The 12897-nt window shown below is 48.9% G+C and overlaps 1 protein-coding gene across 2 annotated transcripts in view; it reads left to right on the top strand.

Annotated features, from left to right (window-relative positions):
• Nucleotides 1-12897, top strand: part of PTPRS (protein tyrosine phosphatase receptor type S) — a 119936-nt gene that overhangs the window by 98831 nt on the left and 8208 nt on the right. Inside the window, exons 23-28 of one of the 2 annotated variants that reach the window (XM_065748640.1) lie at nucleotides 675-787; nucleotides 3051-3098; nucleotides 6773-6870; nucleotides 9295-9418; nucleotides 11984-12159; nucleotides 12705-12824. In XM_065748640.1, coding sequence (XP_065604712.1) covers nucleotides 675-787; nucleotides 3051-3098; nucleotides 6773-6870; nucleotides 9295-9418; nucleotides 11984-12159; nucleotides 12705-12824 — 679 coding nt within the window. The remainder of the gene's footprint in view (nucleotides 1-674; nucleotides 788-3050; nucleotides 3099-6772; nucleotides 6871-9294; nucleotides 9419-11983; nucleotides 12160-12704; nucleotides 12825-12897) is intronic. The other variant, XM_065748641.1, reaches the window with a different exon arrangement.

Raw genomic sequence — 12897 nt, forward strand, 5'->3', positions numbered from 1 at the left:
TGTGCAGCTCAGCTGGCACAACGGAGCGGGCTTCAGCTTCTGGCAAGGAGGTGAGACAGATCTCAGCAGGCACAGCTGTGATGGGAGAGGATGTGTCTATGCTGGTTCTGAACCCAGATTTTTGGGGTTCTGTAGATGAAAAAAGGTTGAAAATCACTGCCCTGACTTTTCCATCTGCACCAAGGCAATGAGAACTCCTAAACAAGCCTATGGAGAAATAGCAGTACTTTGTGTCCAAGGTCATGGCCAGGAGGTTCTGTACTTTTCCAAATGATTATGTTGGCTCTGCTTCTTGCAGGCTGAAAGTGGCTTGGCCAGAATTGGAACGTTTCCACTTGCACAGCTCTGCAGAGTTGAGTGGAGGCTTGTCTGTGCAGGGGGGCTGTGTGGTGTGGGCTCACAGTACCTCAGCTGCTCCTTGTCGCTTCTCTTTACTTGTGCTACGTGAAGGGAGAACTTCTGCACTTGCATGTTTGCTGCTGAGCTGCTGTAAAACCCATCAAATGTTGTAATGATAAAACGTTCCAAACCTCAGTCCTTTTCTGATGTGTTTTCTGTAACTTACATCCTTCTTCAGAGCATGGCTGTAGCTGGCCCTGATTTATGGGGGAGCTGGAAAGGCTGAGAGGTCTGTAAGCTAAGGTGCTTTGTCTTTTTTAATTTTTTTTTTAAAGCAAGCGGAAAGATTCAGAGCCACGGACAAAATGCCTCCTGAACAATGCTGAAATCACCCCTCACCACCCCAAGGACCCTGTGGAAATGAGGCGCATCAACTTCCAGACTCCAGGTAATCAGCTGCAAACTGACTTCTCTTACTGGGAAGGCAGAAGCAGAGCCCTTTCCCAGCCCCTTCCTGCTGTGCTGCTGTGGTGCTGCATTTGAGACCTAGTGCTAACCTAGCATGCAGCCAGGGAGCCTCAAGACTTGCCTATGCTAAACGAGGCTTCTGAAAGAAACCTTTTCTGGGGAACCACGAGGGCCTTGCAGACTCTACCCAGCAATTTCAATGCAGGAAGAAGAGCTTTCCTGGCTACCTAGCTAAAGAAATTGGTGTATTCTGGGTTAAATACACAGCTGCAAGTGCCATGGCCATGCCAAGCTTGCCTGCCTACCAGCACTGCCGTGCAGCTTTGTACCAGGAAACCCCAGGGGTGGCAGAGATGAAGCATGGCAGGGCCATGTGCTTCAGCCACATCTGTAACTGGTAATTCCTGCCCCGTGGTTTGTGGGGACAGAGAAAGGCAGCTGGTTGCTTCGTGCAGGCGAGGCAGCATCTCCTCATTTAGCGTACAGCTGCTGAGCTGGCATGTGACTGCACTGTGCCCCAGCAGAGAGGCCCCATGTACATGCATGTCTAAACTGCCTGCATGGCACTTCTGCAATCCACCACTGACACAGCCCGGCACAGGCACGTCCTTGTACACAGACACGTGGCAATGCTGAGCAGTGCCTGTGCACTGATATGCACCTCTGCTTCTGGTGCTTGAGGATTTGGAAAGGAAATTGTTGTGCTTTTGGGGGGGACTGGCTGTTGTTTTCAGTTTGTTTGTATTGTTTTGCTGTTTTGTGCTTGTTAGTAACGTTTCTGCAGCTCCCGTTTCCCCATCCCAGTCCTGTCCTTAGCGTTGTCTAAGTTTTCTTAGGGCAAGGCTGACAAGCCAATAGGTATCCAGAGAGTGGGGGTCCTCAGGAAGCCACAAAGACAGTGCTCAACTGAGGGGTTTGTATTGAAAAGTTAGGAAGAGCAGGTTGGTATCTATCCAAGTTTAGGAACGATTAAGTCTCAGCTAAGAGATGGAAGCAGATTTAATCCAGCATGCAGGGACTGAACGCAGAGCAGTTCAACTGCAGCTAGGCCCCAGAATCAGCTCTTACTCAGCAGTGCTCTTGCAGGAAAGTCTGAAGGTATTTGAGATCTGTAGCAGGGGTACTTGGAAAACTTCAGAATCCTGCTGTCCCAGATGCCCTTTGCGTAAGCAACTCTAAGTTTGTATAAGCTGTTTCTTTTAAGAGTCTCCAACTGCAGCTCAGCAGCAGTTTGCATTCAGGCTCTGTGGTTTATCCTGGGTGCAGACAAGAGGTTGGCTTGTGGGTGCTCCAAGTGGTGGACTCTTCCCTTTGAACTGTTGCTGGGATAAATGCAAAGATAAAAGATCAAGCTCAGCCTGGATGCTAAGAGGCAGGTGGGAGTGCTGCTTCATGTGTTTGCCTTACCGAGTATTTCTTCTGTCATCACAGGACTGCTAAGTCAGCTGAGGAAGAGGCACTTCCTAAACTCAGTTAATGTGCTAAACAGATGAATGGGCCCATCTTCTGTTGCTGGTTAGGTCATGCTTACCTCTGAATTCTGAGAGGCTTGTAAAAGGCAGCAGAGACACGTGAGGCTGCAGTTAGGACTCAGCTAGGCATGTAGAGGCTGTAGATCTCAAAAAGGATGCCAGTTTTTCTCCTGTCTAGCTTTAAAAAGATACCAACAACTTTTCTTTGTAACGTTATCCAGCCCAAGTGAGCTGGCTGATTTCCTCTGCTGCTGTTTGTAGAGCCATCAGGTGTTTGAAGGGGAGTGGGAGAGCTGCTCACCTGCCTCCCACACTGACAGCCATTGGGAGAAGAGGGAAACAGATGGAAATTCCAATCCCGTGCATTGGTGATGATGGGCAGATTGTGGTGCAGTTTTGTGAAAGGCTCCTTAGGGGCTGTTGGAATTAGAGCCATTTGAATGAAATCTGTTGTGGTTTATAGGTGGCTGTGGGCTCTTCTCCAGCAGGTTTCTAGGTTGAGGGGTCTCTGTCCTGTACCCAGCAGAGGGGGTGGGGGGATGTGGGAATGGGAGTGGGCACAAACAGCTCAGTGAGAGGAAAGGGTAGCACAGCAGCACAAATCTTAAAAAGCCTGTCCTTGCCTTATCAGCACAAAAAATAACTTTCTTTTCCTCTTTAAGATTTATGTTATTTTAGTTTGGTTTGGTTTTTTTTTTTTTTTGCCTTAGCATGAAATTTTTCAAAAAGTGTATATTTTATTTATTTTTATTTTTTTACTGTTTTCTGCAGATTCTGGTCTGAGCAGCCCTCTCAGTGACCCTGAGTTTGACTTTGAAAGTTAGTTCCTGTGTGTTTTTGTTCCTGTTGGTTTCATTTTTCCCCCTGTAATTATTTATTCCTCTTCTGTCGCTTTCCTTTCCGATTCTGTTTCGTTCCTGTTACGTTTTATTTTTACTGAACTCTCTGTGTTCCTGCAGTGTCTGCCCATCTCATCCCTTTTCTGTGCCATCTGTTTGTCTGAACAGCGCTTCCAGTTTTACAGTACCAAATATCAGGCTGTTTGCACGACATGGGCGGTAGCAGCAGCGTAGGGGTAGAGCCCCAGCAGCAGTGTGGGACACTGTCCATCCTTCTGTGTCTCTGTGAGAAGAACGTGTGTTTCAGGGCTCCCTTTTCTCCCCTTGTCAATGATGTTCCATTTCTGAAGCTTGGCTACGTGTCCCTCGTGCTTATTCCTGGACAGAATGAGATCTTTTTGTGAGCCCTGTTATCTGTGTGTGCCTGTGGTTTTGTGTTCATTGCTTTATAACGTGGGGAAGGAGGAAATGAGCTGCAGCTGACGATCCCCTCTCTCTTTGGGAAGAGCCACACGAGCACCTTTCTGTGTTGATGGGGAAGGGGCCATTGCCCATCTGTGGCAGGTGTCTGTTCCTTGGCAGCGACTTGTTCCAGCAGCACAAAGACCAGAGGCTTCTCCATGGCCCTCCACATCTCATGGGTTCGTGCAGTGCCATCCAGCCACAGTAGCTGTGCAGGGAGAGGATGGGCTCTGGCCCATGGAACAGATGTTAGGGTGACGTTTCTGGTGAGTTGGCTGGTGCACAGAGAATCAAGTCTTTTGTGATAAGATTAGAGAGATTCAAGTGATTGAAATGTTAGATGAGAGCAGCTCTGAAAGACTTCATCCCCATTAGAAGCAAAGATCCTGGCTTTGCTGAGTGGAAGGGGATTTTTTTGTGTGCTGGGCAGGGAAATAGATGAATAGATGGGGGGGGCTTATCTGACAAATGCGAAGAATTGTGGATGCTGCTGGTGTGCAGGGAGGTGAGAGTTGGGACAGTCCTCTGAATAGCTTAATCCAAACACTACTCTCTTTGGTATTGAATCTTCCTGCCAGTACTGTCTCAGGGCACCTGCCATCTCCGCTCAGCCCCTTCCTTGGAGCACATGAAGGCTTTGTGTGTTCTCAGCCCACGCCAGGGCTCCCTTTGCCACCCCCTATAGCTGGGGGCAGTGACATGGGGAACCTGGAAGCCACATCCTTCGTGGCTAAGGAGAGTCATTAATTAAAGCAGGCAGAGGAGCTGTGGCCAAGACTGGCTGGTACTGCTGGAAAGTGCTGCTCCTGGCTCGTTTAATATCAAACTCCTCCTCATCCTTTATGGGAACCCCAATGTGCTTGGTGTTTTGGCAAAGGTTTCTGGTTTTGTTGTATTAAGAGCCCCAGAAATCAGTTCTGCCAGGAGATTTCGATCCTTAACAGCAGCAAAACCAGACAAGTTCCCATGTGCTCTCAGCTGGAGCTGTTGCAGTGGTGAGAGGTGGGCACAGTGGTCCCTGGCAAAGGGTTTTCAGGCTCCATATCAGACCATATCTTATGGAGTTGTTCTTTAATGAAACTGGTGTGGTGCAGTGGGCCTTTCCCATGCAGCCCCTGCACTCAGAGGGAGTGATGCTTACAGCTCTGTGACTTCAGAGCCAAAGAGCATCTGATGGATTTTTTCTTGCTTGCTTGTTTTGTACCAGGCTTTCTGGTTGTTCATTCTTTTTTTGTTGTTTCTTTTTTTGTTTGTTTTTTAATGTAAGTGATCACTGTTTGGGATTTCATCCACACCACTGTGTTTCTAACCACACCTCAGCAAACAAACCCTGGGTTTGTCAGCAGTCAGGTGCTGGCTGCAGGGCCAGTCCAGGTGGGAGAGCTGAGTTGGCAGCTGAGTTGCCACGAGTTGTTCTGAGCAGGGCTGCAGCTCCAGAAGTGTTTGCTGTCCTCTTCAGCCCCTCCATTCAGAGGCAGAAGGACAGGAACTGGGCAAAACGTGTAGGGGCTGGAGCTGGATGATCTTCAGAGTCCCTTCCAACCAGCCATTCTGGGATTCCTCTGAATGCCCCCAGTCTGCATCCTCTGTGAGCTAGAGATGTGTTCTGCCTGCTAGCCAGTGGAACAGCACGGAGCCAGCACAGACTTGGGTTCTTTGGTCTGTTCCCCCCCACACCCCTTTCATTTTCAGGTAAACTTCCTTGTGCTGAAAAGAGACATCTAGATAGCTTAGAAAAGAACGCTGGCATGGTGGCTGTGATCCCCACTCTGGCAGACATGTCCTGTCCCCAGGCCTGGGGGAGGCAGTGTCCCTCCAGGGCTCACTGTAAAACTGAGGATGTCATGCTTGCTTTGCCATCTCTGTGCTAAGATTTTTGAGTATCTGACCGTGCTGCTGCCACTGCCGCTGCTTTGTTACACACCCAACACCCACGGGGCTCGAAATTCTCCCTGGCTTCCATCTCTTCTCCACTCCTTTCCATAGGGGCACTGCCCAAGGCCTTTCCATGCGCTGCTGCCCTCGCTGCCTGCTGTCATTTGTAGCAGGATCAGTTGGCAGGCAGCACCGAAAGGCTTTGGAAAAACATGATCCAATGCAGATGAGCAAAGCATGGAGAGCTTTTCCAACCTGATTTGTGGTATTCAAGATCATGGGATGAGAAGGGTCCCTGCTCCGTCCAGAGCTCCAGCCGCCCGTGTGGGAGCACTGTAGACATGTACACAGCTCTGCCTTTGCTGCTCAGCCCCATCCCTGGCTGGGTGCCTTCTGCCCACTGCAGCGTGGCCCTTACTGCCAGGCGGTCTTGAGGGGCACCAGCTCTGCTCTGGCTCTGGCTCAGTATGAGCACAGCTGCTGTTGCCAGAGAAGCTGGTGAACTGGGATTGTGAAGCATCGGTCTCCCAGTAAACTGTATCCTGTTCCCCTAACTAAGGAGGGGCACAAGGATCTTCAGCCTCTCCACCACTGAAAGTAACAAACTCTCAGCAGAGTTTGCTGGTGGGGGTGGTACAGCCACCCCTTCAGGTGGACCTCAGGAAGGCCCTCTGCAGTGTGTGAGCAGGAAGAGGAGCCAGCACTCACCATTTCCATACCTGGCTGCGTTCTTGCAGCAGTTAGGGTTAAGACCGCCACATCTATGAGCTCACTGAGAAGCCCACAGAGTCATTATTGTGCTAAAAACAAGCTGAAAAGCCTCCCTTGCTTCCCCCATCTGCATCCCCTTCCCTGCCCCACATGGCCACAGTTGGCTGGATCCGTGCCCCTTCGCTTCTTCTGTGTTGGAGTTTGTTTACAACCATGGCGGGTGCTGAACCATTTGCTGCGTAGGTTCCTCTGGCAGCGTTTGCTCATTTTAAGTCCACTATTGGAATTGCTAACACGCATCTGCTCTTCAGATTTTACTTTTTGTTTTGCTCTGATTTACACATTGAAAACGGGGCCATTGTGGAACATTCATTTTACTGTTGTTTTTTTAATTATTTCTGTGATTTTTATTTTATTTTATTTTTTACTTCCAAGGACACAATTTCGAGCCCTGAATTCTTCTCTTCTAACTTCCCTACTTTCATTGCAGATCTTACATTGTAATTTATTTTCTTTTCTTGTTTCTTCTTTCTGATAAAATTTGTGACAGTTGTGAATTTTAGTTATTATTAAATGAGATTCTTTTCCTACTGTCTTGTCTTTTAGGTATGCTCAGCCACCCACCAATCCCTGTTTCCGAGCTGGCTGAACACACAGAGCATCTCAAAGCTAATGATAACCTGAAATTATCCCAAGAGTATGAGGTATGAGCAAGAGTGAGTGCTGTGCATGGGTTTACAGAGCCAGGAAATCAGGCAATTCAGAGAGGTCCTCATCCAAACAAACATAGCTTCATTTCAAGGATCTAGTCACTTCAAATAAAAAAGCTATTTATGTATTTAACACGAAGCACTTCCTAGGTTCAGTTCCAGATGGTAGAAGACTTTTGATCTATAAGACTTCGCTTTACATAGAGGAGACATGTCACCCCTTTGTGCTGGGGGATGTGCTTACAGAAGTTTTAGACAGGTGGGATGGGGCACTGTCCTTGGGAATGGCTTTGTCTTGTTGCTGTATGTGCAGAGGATGAAGCCAAGGGATGAGATACCTGGCTCTAGATGCTAGGAGACAGGCAATGGGTCCTCCACAGCTGACGTGGTTGGTGGACAGTGAAGCCAGTGAGTTATTTTTTCTCCTTGCTGCTGATGTTTGGATACTCAAATGGACTCCTGCAGCTGAGCAGAGCCGTAGCTGCCAGATGTGCATCTCAAGTGATTGTCCTGAGGCAGAGTGAGGGGTGAGGAAGAGGATCACAGCCCTCTTCTGCAGAGCATGGCTCCCTGATCGCCGGGGGGGATGGGCTGAGCTCTGTGCTCCTATCTCCTGGCATTGCCACGACTGCATCAGCACTACTTAATCCCCATGTGTGTGCCCAGTGCTGTGGGTGTGCGCTGTGCAAGCTGCTTTCATTGTAGATTGAACGTGTGACTGGTTCCTGTTGTTAAGAGACAAAATGCCCCGCTATTTTTAGGCTAATAACAAGTCTAGACTCCCTGGTTCTGTTTGCAGGCAGCAAGCGAGGGGATATGTTCTGAACAAAGGTCCTGGGATGTTTCTCCAGGACATTCCTGCCCTGTCTGCCTTGCAAACAGCAGCATGGGCAGAACAGCCCCACAGTTACAGCTCTGCCCCCAGGAGGGGCCGTGTACTGCAGGAGCTCTGCGGGGGTCTCACCCCATGCAGGGGGAGCAGCCCATTAATGGGCTCCATCCAGATTTCAAAGACTAATTTGCATCCTGCAATATCCCAAGTGCCCTGGCTTTGTTCCAGCACAACCTCCTCTAGTGGTAGAGCCAGAGCTAAACAAACATTGCTAATGAAATGAATGTGAGGCGAGATTAAAGGGATAGAAAGCAAACAGACACATTACAACAGTATAAATACCCATTAGTTGAAAATGCTCAGTGCAAGAAGGGAGAGAATGGACACTGCCATCCGGTGGTTTTGTACCACGCCATTGCTGTGGCTGCTGGAGCTGAGCTCAGGGGCTGGCACAGTGAAGGCCAAGCTCTTTGAGCTCAAAGGGTCTGAAGCAGGATGGTGCAGGTGATGCGTGCAGGCTCTGCACAGGCAGGGAGAGGGGGAATGAAGAGCAGGGAGCAGAGCTCAGCCCTCTCCTGCCAAGCCTCCAGTTGAGGCAAACCCCCAGGGCTCTGCAAAATGATGAAGGAATTAAGCCCTTGTTTTATTTAATTCTCTGGCTGAGGATTTAAAGGTAAATGTAATTAACCTAATTTCCATATCTGGGACAGCTGGACCTAAAAAAAAAAAAAAGAAAAAAGAAAAAAAACCTGGCATAAATCACCCGGACAAGCAGAGGATTTTTCTCTCCAGCACATTTCATTGTTTACTCCTTTATCCCTTCTAGGAAATGTTATGTTGCTTCATGCCCTTAGGCCCAGGTCGTACCCCTGTCTGTGTGGGGTGATGCTCCCTCTCAGACACTCTCGTGGTGCTTTCAGCCCCTTTGGACCTGAGGGACCTTGCACTGAGTCCTCTCATGGCGTAGCACCCTCATGGAGCAGCCACTCTCATAATGCCTTTTTCCCACTGGTTCACATACCACTTGCATACGTGCTTACAGACCTCACCGTCGCTTGCATATCTTCCTCCCCAGGTGTTAAGACAGTGGTATATTTATGCCCCCTTAATGGCTGTTTAGTTTAACCACACACAGATTCAGCTTCTTTGTCATTTCATAAATACATCCTGCTGCAATTGTCCCTGTTGTTCTCTCCCAATTGCCCACCGTTTATCTGCAGCAGTAGCTCAGGGCTGTAAGTAATGCGGCGCAGCCACCACTCTGTGAACACAGGTATGATTCAGGGCGTCTGTTTTGCAACCTGAAATTGTACCCATGCTTTTGCCACTGCTGCATCATGCCAGGGAAGGAGTTCCCTCTGGCGCTGCTCCGTGTGCTCAGGGCAGAGGGACATGGGACGAAGCACGCTGGGCTGGGGCTGTTCCACAGCAAAGCTCTGCTCTGGAGGGAAGAAAATGATGAATGCTGCATTCCTCAGCTAGATCTACAGAGCCACAGTCTGTCCCACGTGGAGCAAGGTACTCAAAGCTTGATTTGTTCCTTTTCTCCCCTTTCACTCCTGTGTTTTCCTTCACAACTCCTGCAGTCCATTGATCCTGGCCAGCAGTTCACCTGGGAGCACTCCAACCTGGAAGTGAACAAGCCCAAAAACCGCTACGCCAATGTGATTGCCTACGACCACTCACGCGTCATCCTGCTGCCCATCGAAGGTAGGGGAGTGACCTCTGCCCCTCCACACCATCCCCAGGCTGATTGTTCTGCTCTCTTAGCATCTCCCCAGGAGTTTAGCAAGCGAGAGGTGCGTGTGTCAAGCACACATTAGTTACGTTCTGATATTGACGTATTCCCTGTAGCTGCAATCTCTCGTTTCAAAGGCTGGTTTATCAAGAAACTGCCTTTGCTTTACTTAGAGATCCTTGTGATATGCTTCTGACTAACAGGAAGAGTTCAGACCACATAGTGCTTTAGAGAGAGCAGGAACAGGGCGGTGGGTGGCAGTGGATGTGGAATGCATCTGTACAGCAGATGAATGAGATGCAGGCACAGGGCTAATTGCACAGATGTGTGTGTCAGCATCACAGCAAAGATGTGGCCGCTGAGTTGTACAAATGCACAGCTTATGTGATACGCAGCTCCTGCTGAAGTGCTGTCCCTCAAAGGGCTGAAAATAAGGAAGATGTGGTGTAAGCCATCAGATGTTTCCCACATCGTACATAAGTGATGGCATAGTTAGAAAATTTACATGAATTTTCACTCTTGACCAAATGCATTTGATGGTAAGAAGAGCTTTTGGTGGAGAGATGGGGTTTAACAGGGGATCTGCTTTGGTTGCTGCTGCTGAGATAATATTCACCTTTCATCGTCTCAGGGCACGTGGGGCTGTGCAGATGGATGTGCTCTGTGCAGCCACTCTGCATTGCCAAGAGCTGAGCATCTGAGCAGAGAGGATGTGCAAACAGCCCTGTGGTGAATGGGAAAGTTCATTCAGATGCCCTCATGGCAAGGGAATTGCTGGAACGATCTCCCTCTGCCAGAGTAACTCTGAGGGACTCAGCTGGTTCTGAGGTCACAAAAAATCATAATTTGCCAAAAAATGCACCAGTCTGGATTGCTCTTGTCTGCTGTTACAGGGTGTTAAACATTTCTCATTGTGAAGCTGGCTGTGTTCTAGCTTTTCTTTCGAGATTAATATTGCATGAGCCAAGGCAAGCCAAGTCTTCAAAAAGTTGCCTTGTCACTGAAGAGAACACGAGTGTAGAACTGAAGGACACCGGGATGGACTCTGCCCTCAGGAAAGCAGAGAGCAGGGATGGCTGCAGGCATCATGGGGACCAGAGGCAGTGTGTGTCCAGAGGATTAATGTCCAAATACCTGAGAGGTTCTGACTTGTCTTGGCAGTATCTTATACTGAGGACTGGAAGATGAAAGGGGTTGGAGGAATTAGTTGTTGCTTTCTCTTTGTCTTAAATCTGGATTTGTCAGGGCTGCAGGCTGTCACCGTCTGCTTGGTCAGGAAGAAGCAGGGGCCTTAATTCAGTGACTTCTCTGTAACCGGGCCCTGTCATGCAGCAAAACATTGCAGGAGCTCATGGCCACCATTTTAAATTACGGAGTGGACCCAAGGGGGCTGGAGAGGAGATTAATTCCAGAAGCTCAGCCTTGATCATGTTCCTGCTGCTGCTGCACAGCCGCCTTCCCCTCTGAAATTTCAGATTGGGAAGTAATGGGGGAGGGGAACCCTCCAGAAATTTAATCAAAAGCCATTTTCACCAGCAGCTGAAATTACCGAGTACCCTTGAGGACTGGCAGGCAATTCAGCATGGATCATACCTAGCCAATAGAGGAAGCAGCGCCTATTGCTACAGCAGGATGAGGACCAGCAACCCAATTTCATATTGGTACAGCTCTCCACCCTGAGCTCCCCCTCAGGACACAAGTTAAGCGTTCTGAGTTGAGTTAATCTTAGGTTAGCAGAAACGTGCCAGCCCGGCCAACTGCTCGGCTGTAATTAGGAATGAGCCAATTTTCCAAACAGTCGAAATTATCTGTGCCAGTCTTGGAGGCTCTCCATTGCTGAACCTGAGTGTGTGCCAGTGTCCATTTTAACTTCAGAGCAGCTTTCTCCTGCCACATCCCAATCACCTCTCTTCGCTCTGGCAGTGCCTTCTGCCACTCATAGCAAAGCCCTCAAATGAGGACGCAAGCATGCAGCTGTAACTCAATAGCCTCTAACTCATGCAAACAGAAAAAATGAAAGTGACAGCGGGCAATTTAAAGCAAGTCAAAGCCTGTAATTTCAAAGCCCTTACTGGCTGAATCCAGCCTGGTTTTATTCCTTACTTTGTCCAGCTGTAGCTGGAAATAGACTATGGACTGCACAGTGCATCAACCAGCTGCGTTTGCTCCCCAGGCTCTGGGCATTCTAGAGCAAGGACTTCTTTTGTCCTATTTGAGACCAGTGCAACAAGAGCCTTAGGCCAGTGCTTTTGCTCCTGTTAGCAGCACCAATAAGAAGAATACAGTTTTGAGGTTTGATGTTTGGTCTCCTTAACAACTTCTGCTGGAAGTTGTGTCTTTGAGTAATGCAGTTCTCCAACTCCAACTGGGAAAAACTTGGAAAGAGCATCCCAGCAGTGACCCCAGCCCAGCAGCCATGAAAGCTCTGATGTTTTTGCAAGTGAATTCCCCCACACAGTATAACCTGCAAAGGCCACCTTGTGCTTTCAGCCCTGTCCTGCACAGTCCACTGACTTGATTTTGATGATTTAATGCAGGAATTGTGGGCAGTGATTACATCAATGCCAACTACATTGATGGCTACCGGAAGCAGAATGCCTACATTGCCACCCAGGGACCTCTGCCAGAGACGTTTGGGGACTTCTGGAGGATGGTGTGGGAGCAGCGTTCAGCTACTATTGTTATGATGACTAAGCTGGAGGAGAAATCACGGGTAAGATGTGCAGGAGGGATGACTGGTTAGTCATGACCTAGGGAGGGCTGGACAGTTGCACTGGGGAAGGGTAATTCTCTTTGATCTGCACCATACATGTCAGTGGGGGATCTCTGCCTTCTTTGCCAGCACACTGAAAGTTCAGTGGCTTGCTTGAAAATAAAAATACACCCTGGAAAGCTGCAGCCTTTGCAGCTCCAGGAGAAGGGGAGACTCAGTCCCGTCACTCAGTAGGTCTGCCTTGGAGTTAAATCTCATGGCACATTTCACATTCACTTCTCTTGTTTAATGAGCCCCTGAAAGTTCTCTCCAATCTTTGGGATCATTCCAGCCTGTTGTTCGTGATTGATGTGGTGTGTCAGAAGCCTCTGCTTAGTCAATAGGAGCCTTTCTTGCCACATGTCTCCCTGTTGTGCTACTCTGGAAGGAGACTTTTCTTGAACCTTCTCTTCTGTCTGTGACCTTGCCAGCTTGACCGGTGGCATTAGGCACCTTTGGAGTGAGCCCATCTGTCCCAGCATTCAGCAGTGCCTTCTGTCTTCCAGATAAAGTGTGACCAGTACTGGCCAGGTCGAGGTACAGACACGTATGGGATGATTCAAGTGACGTTACTCGATACCATTGAATTGGCCACGTTCTGCGTCCGAACGTTCTCCCTTCATAAGGTGAGCTTTCTCCTGTTTCTTTCCAAGAGATGGGGACATTATCCTGCTTACCCAGTGTGGGCAAGATACAACA

This window comes from Cyrtonyx montezumae, unplaced genomic scaffold (genome assembly GCF_038088225.1).
Source record: "Cyrtonyx montezumae isolate F1298 unplaced genomic scaffold, pur_monq_1.0 scaffold_51, whole genome shotgun sequence".
Lineage (NCBI taxonomy): Eukaryota > Metazoa > Chordata > Aves > Galliformes > Odontophoridae > Cyrtonyx > Cyrtonyx montezumae.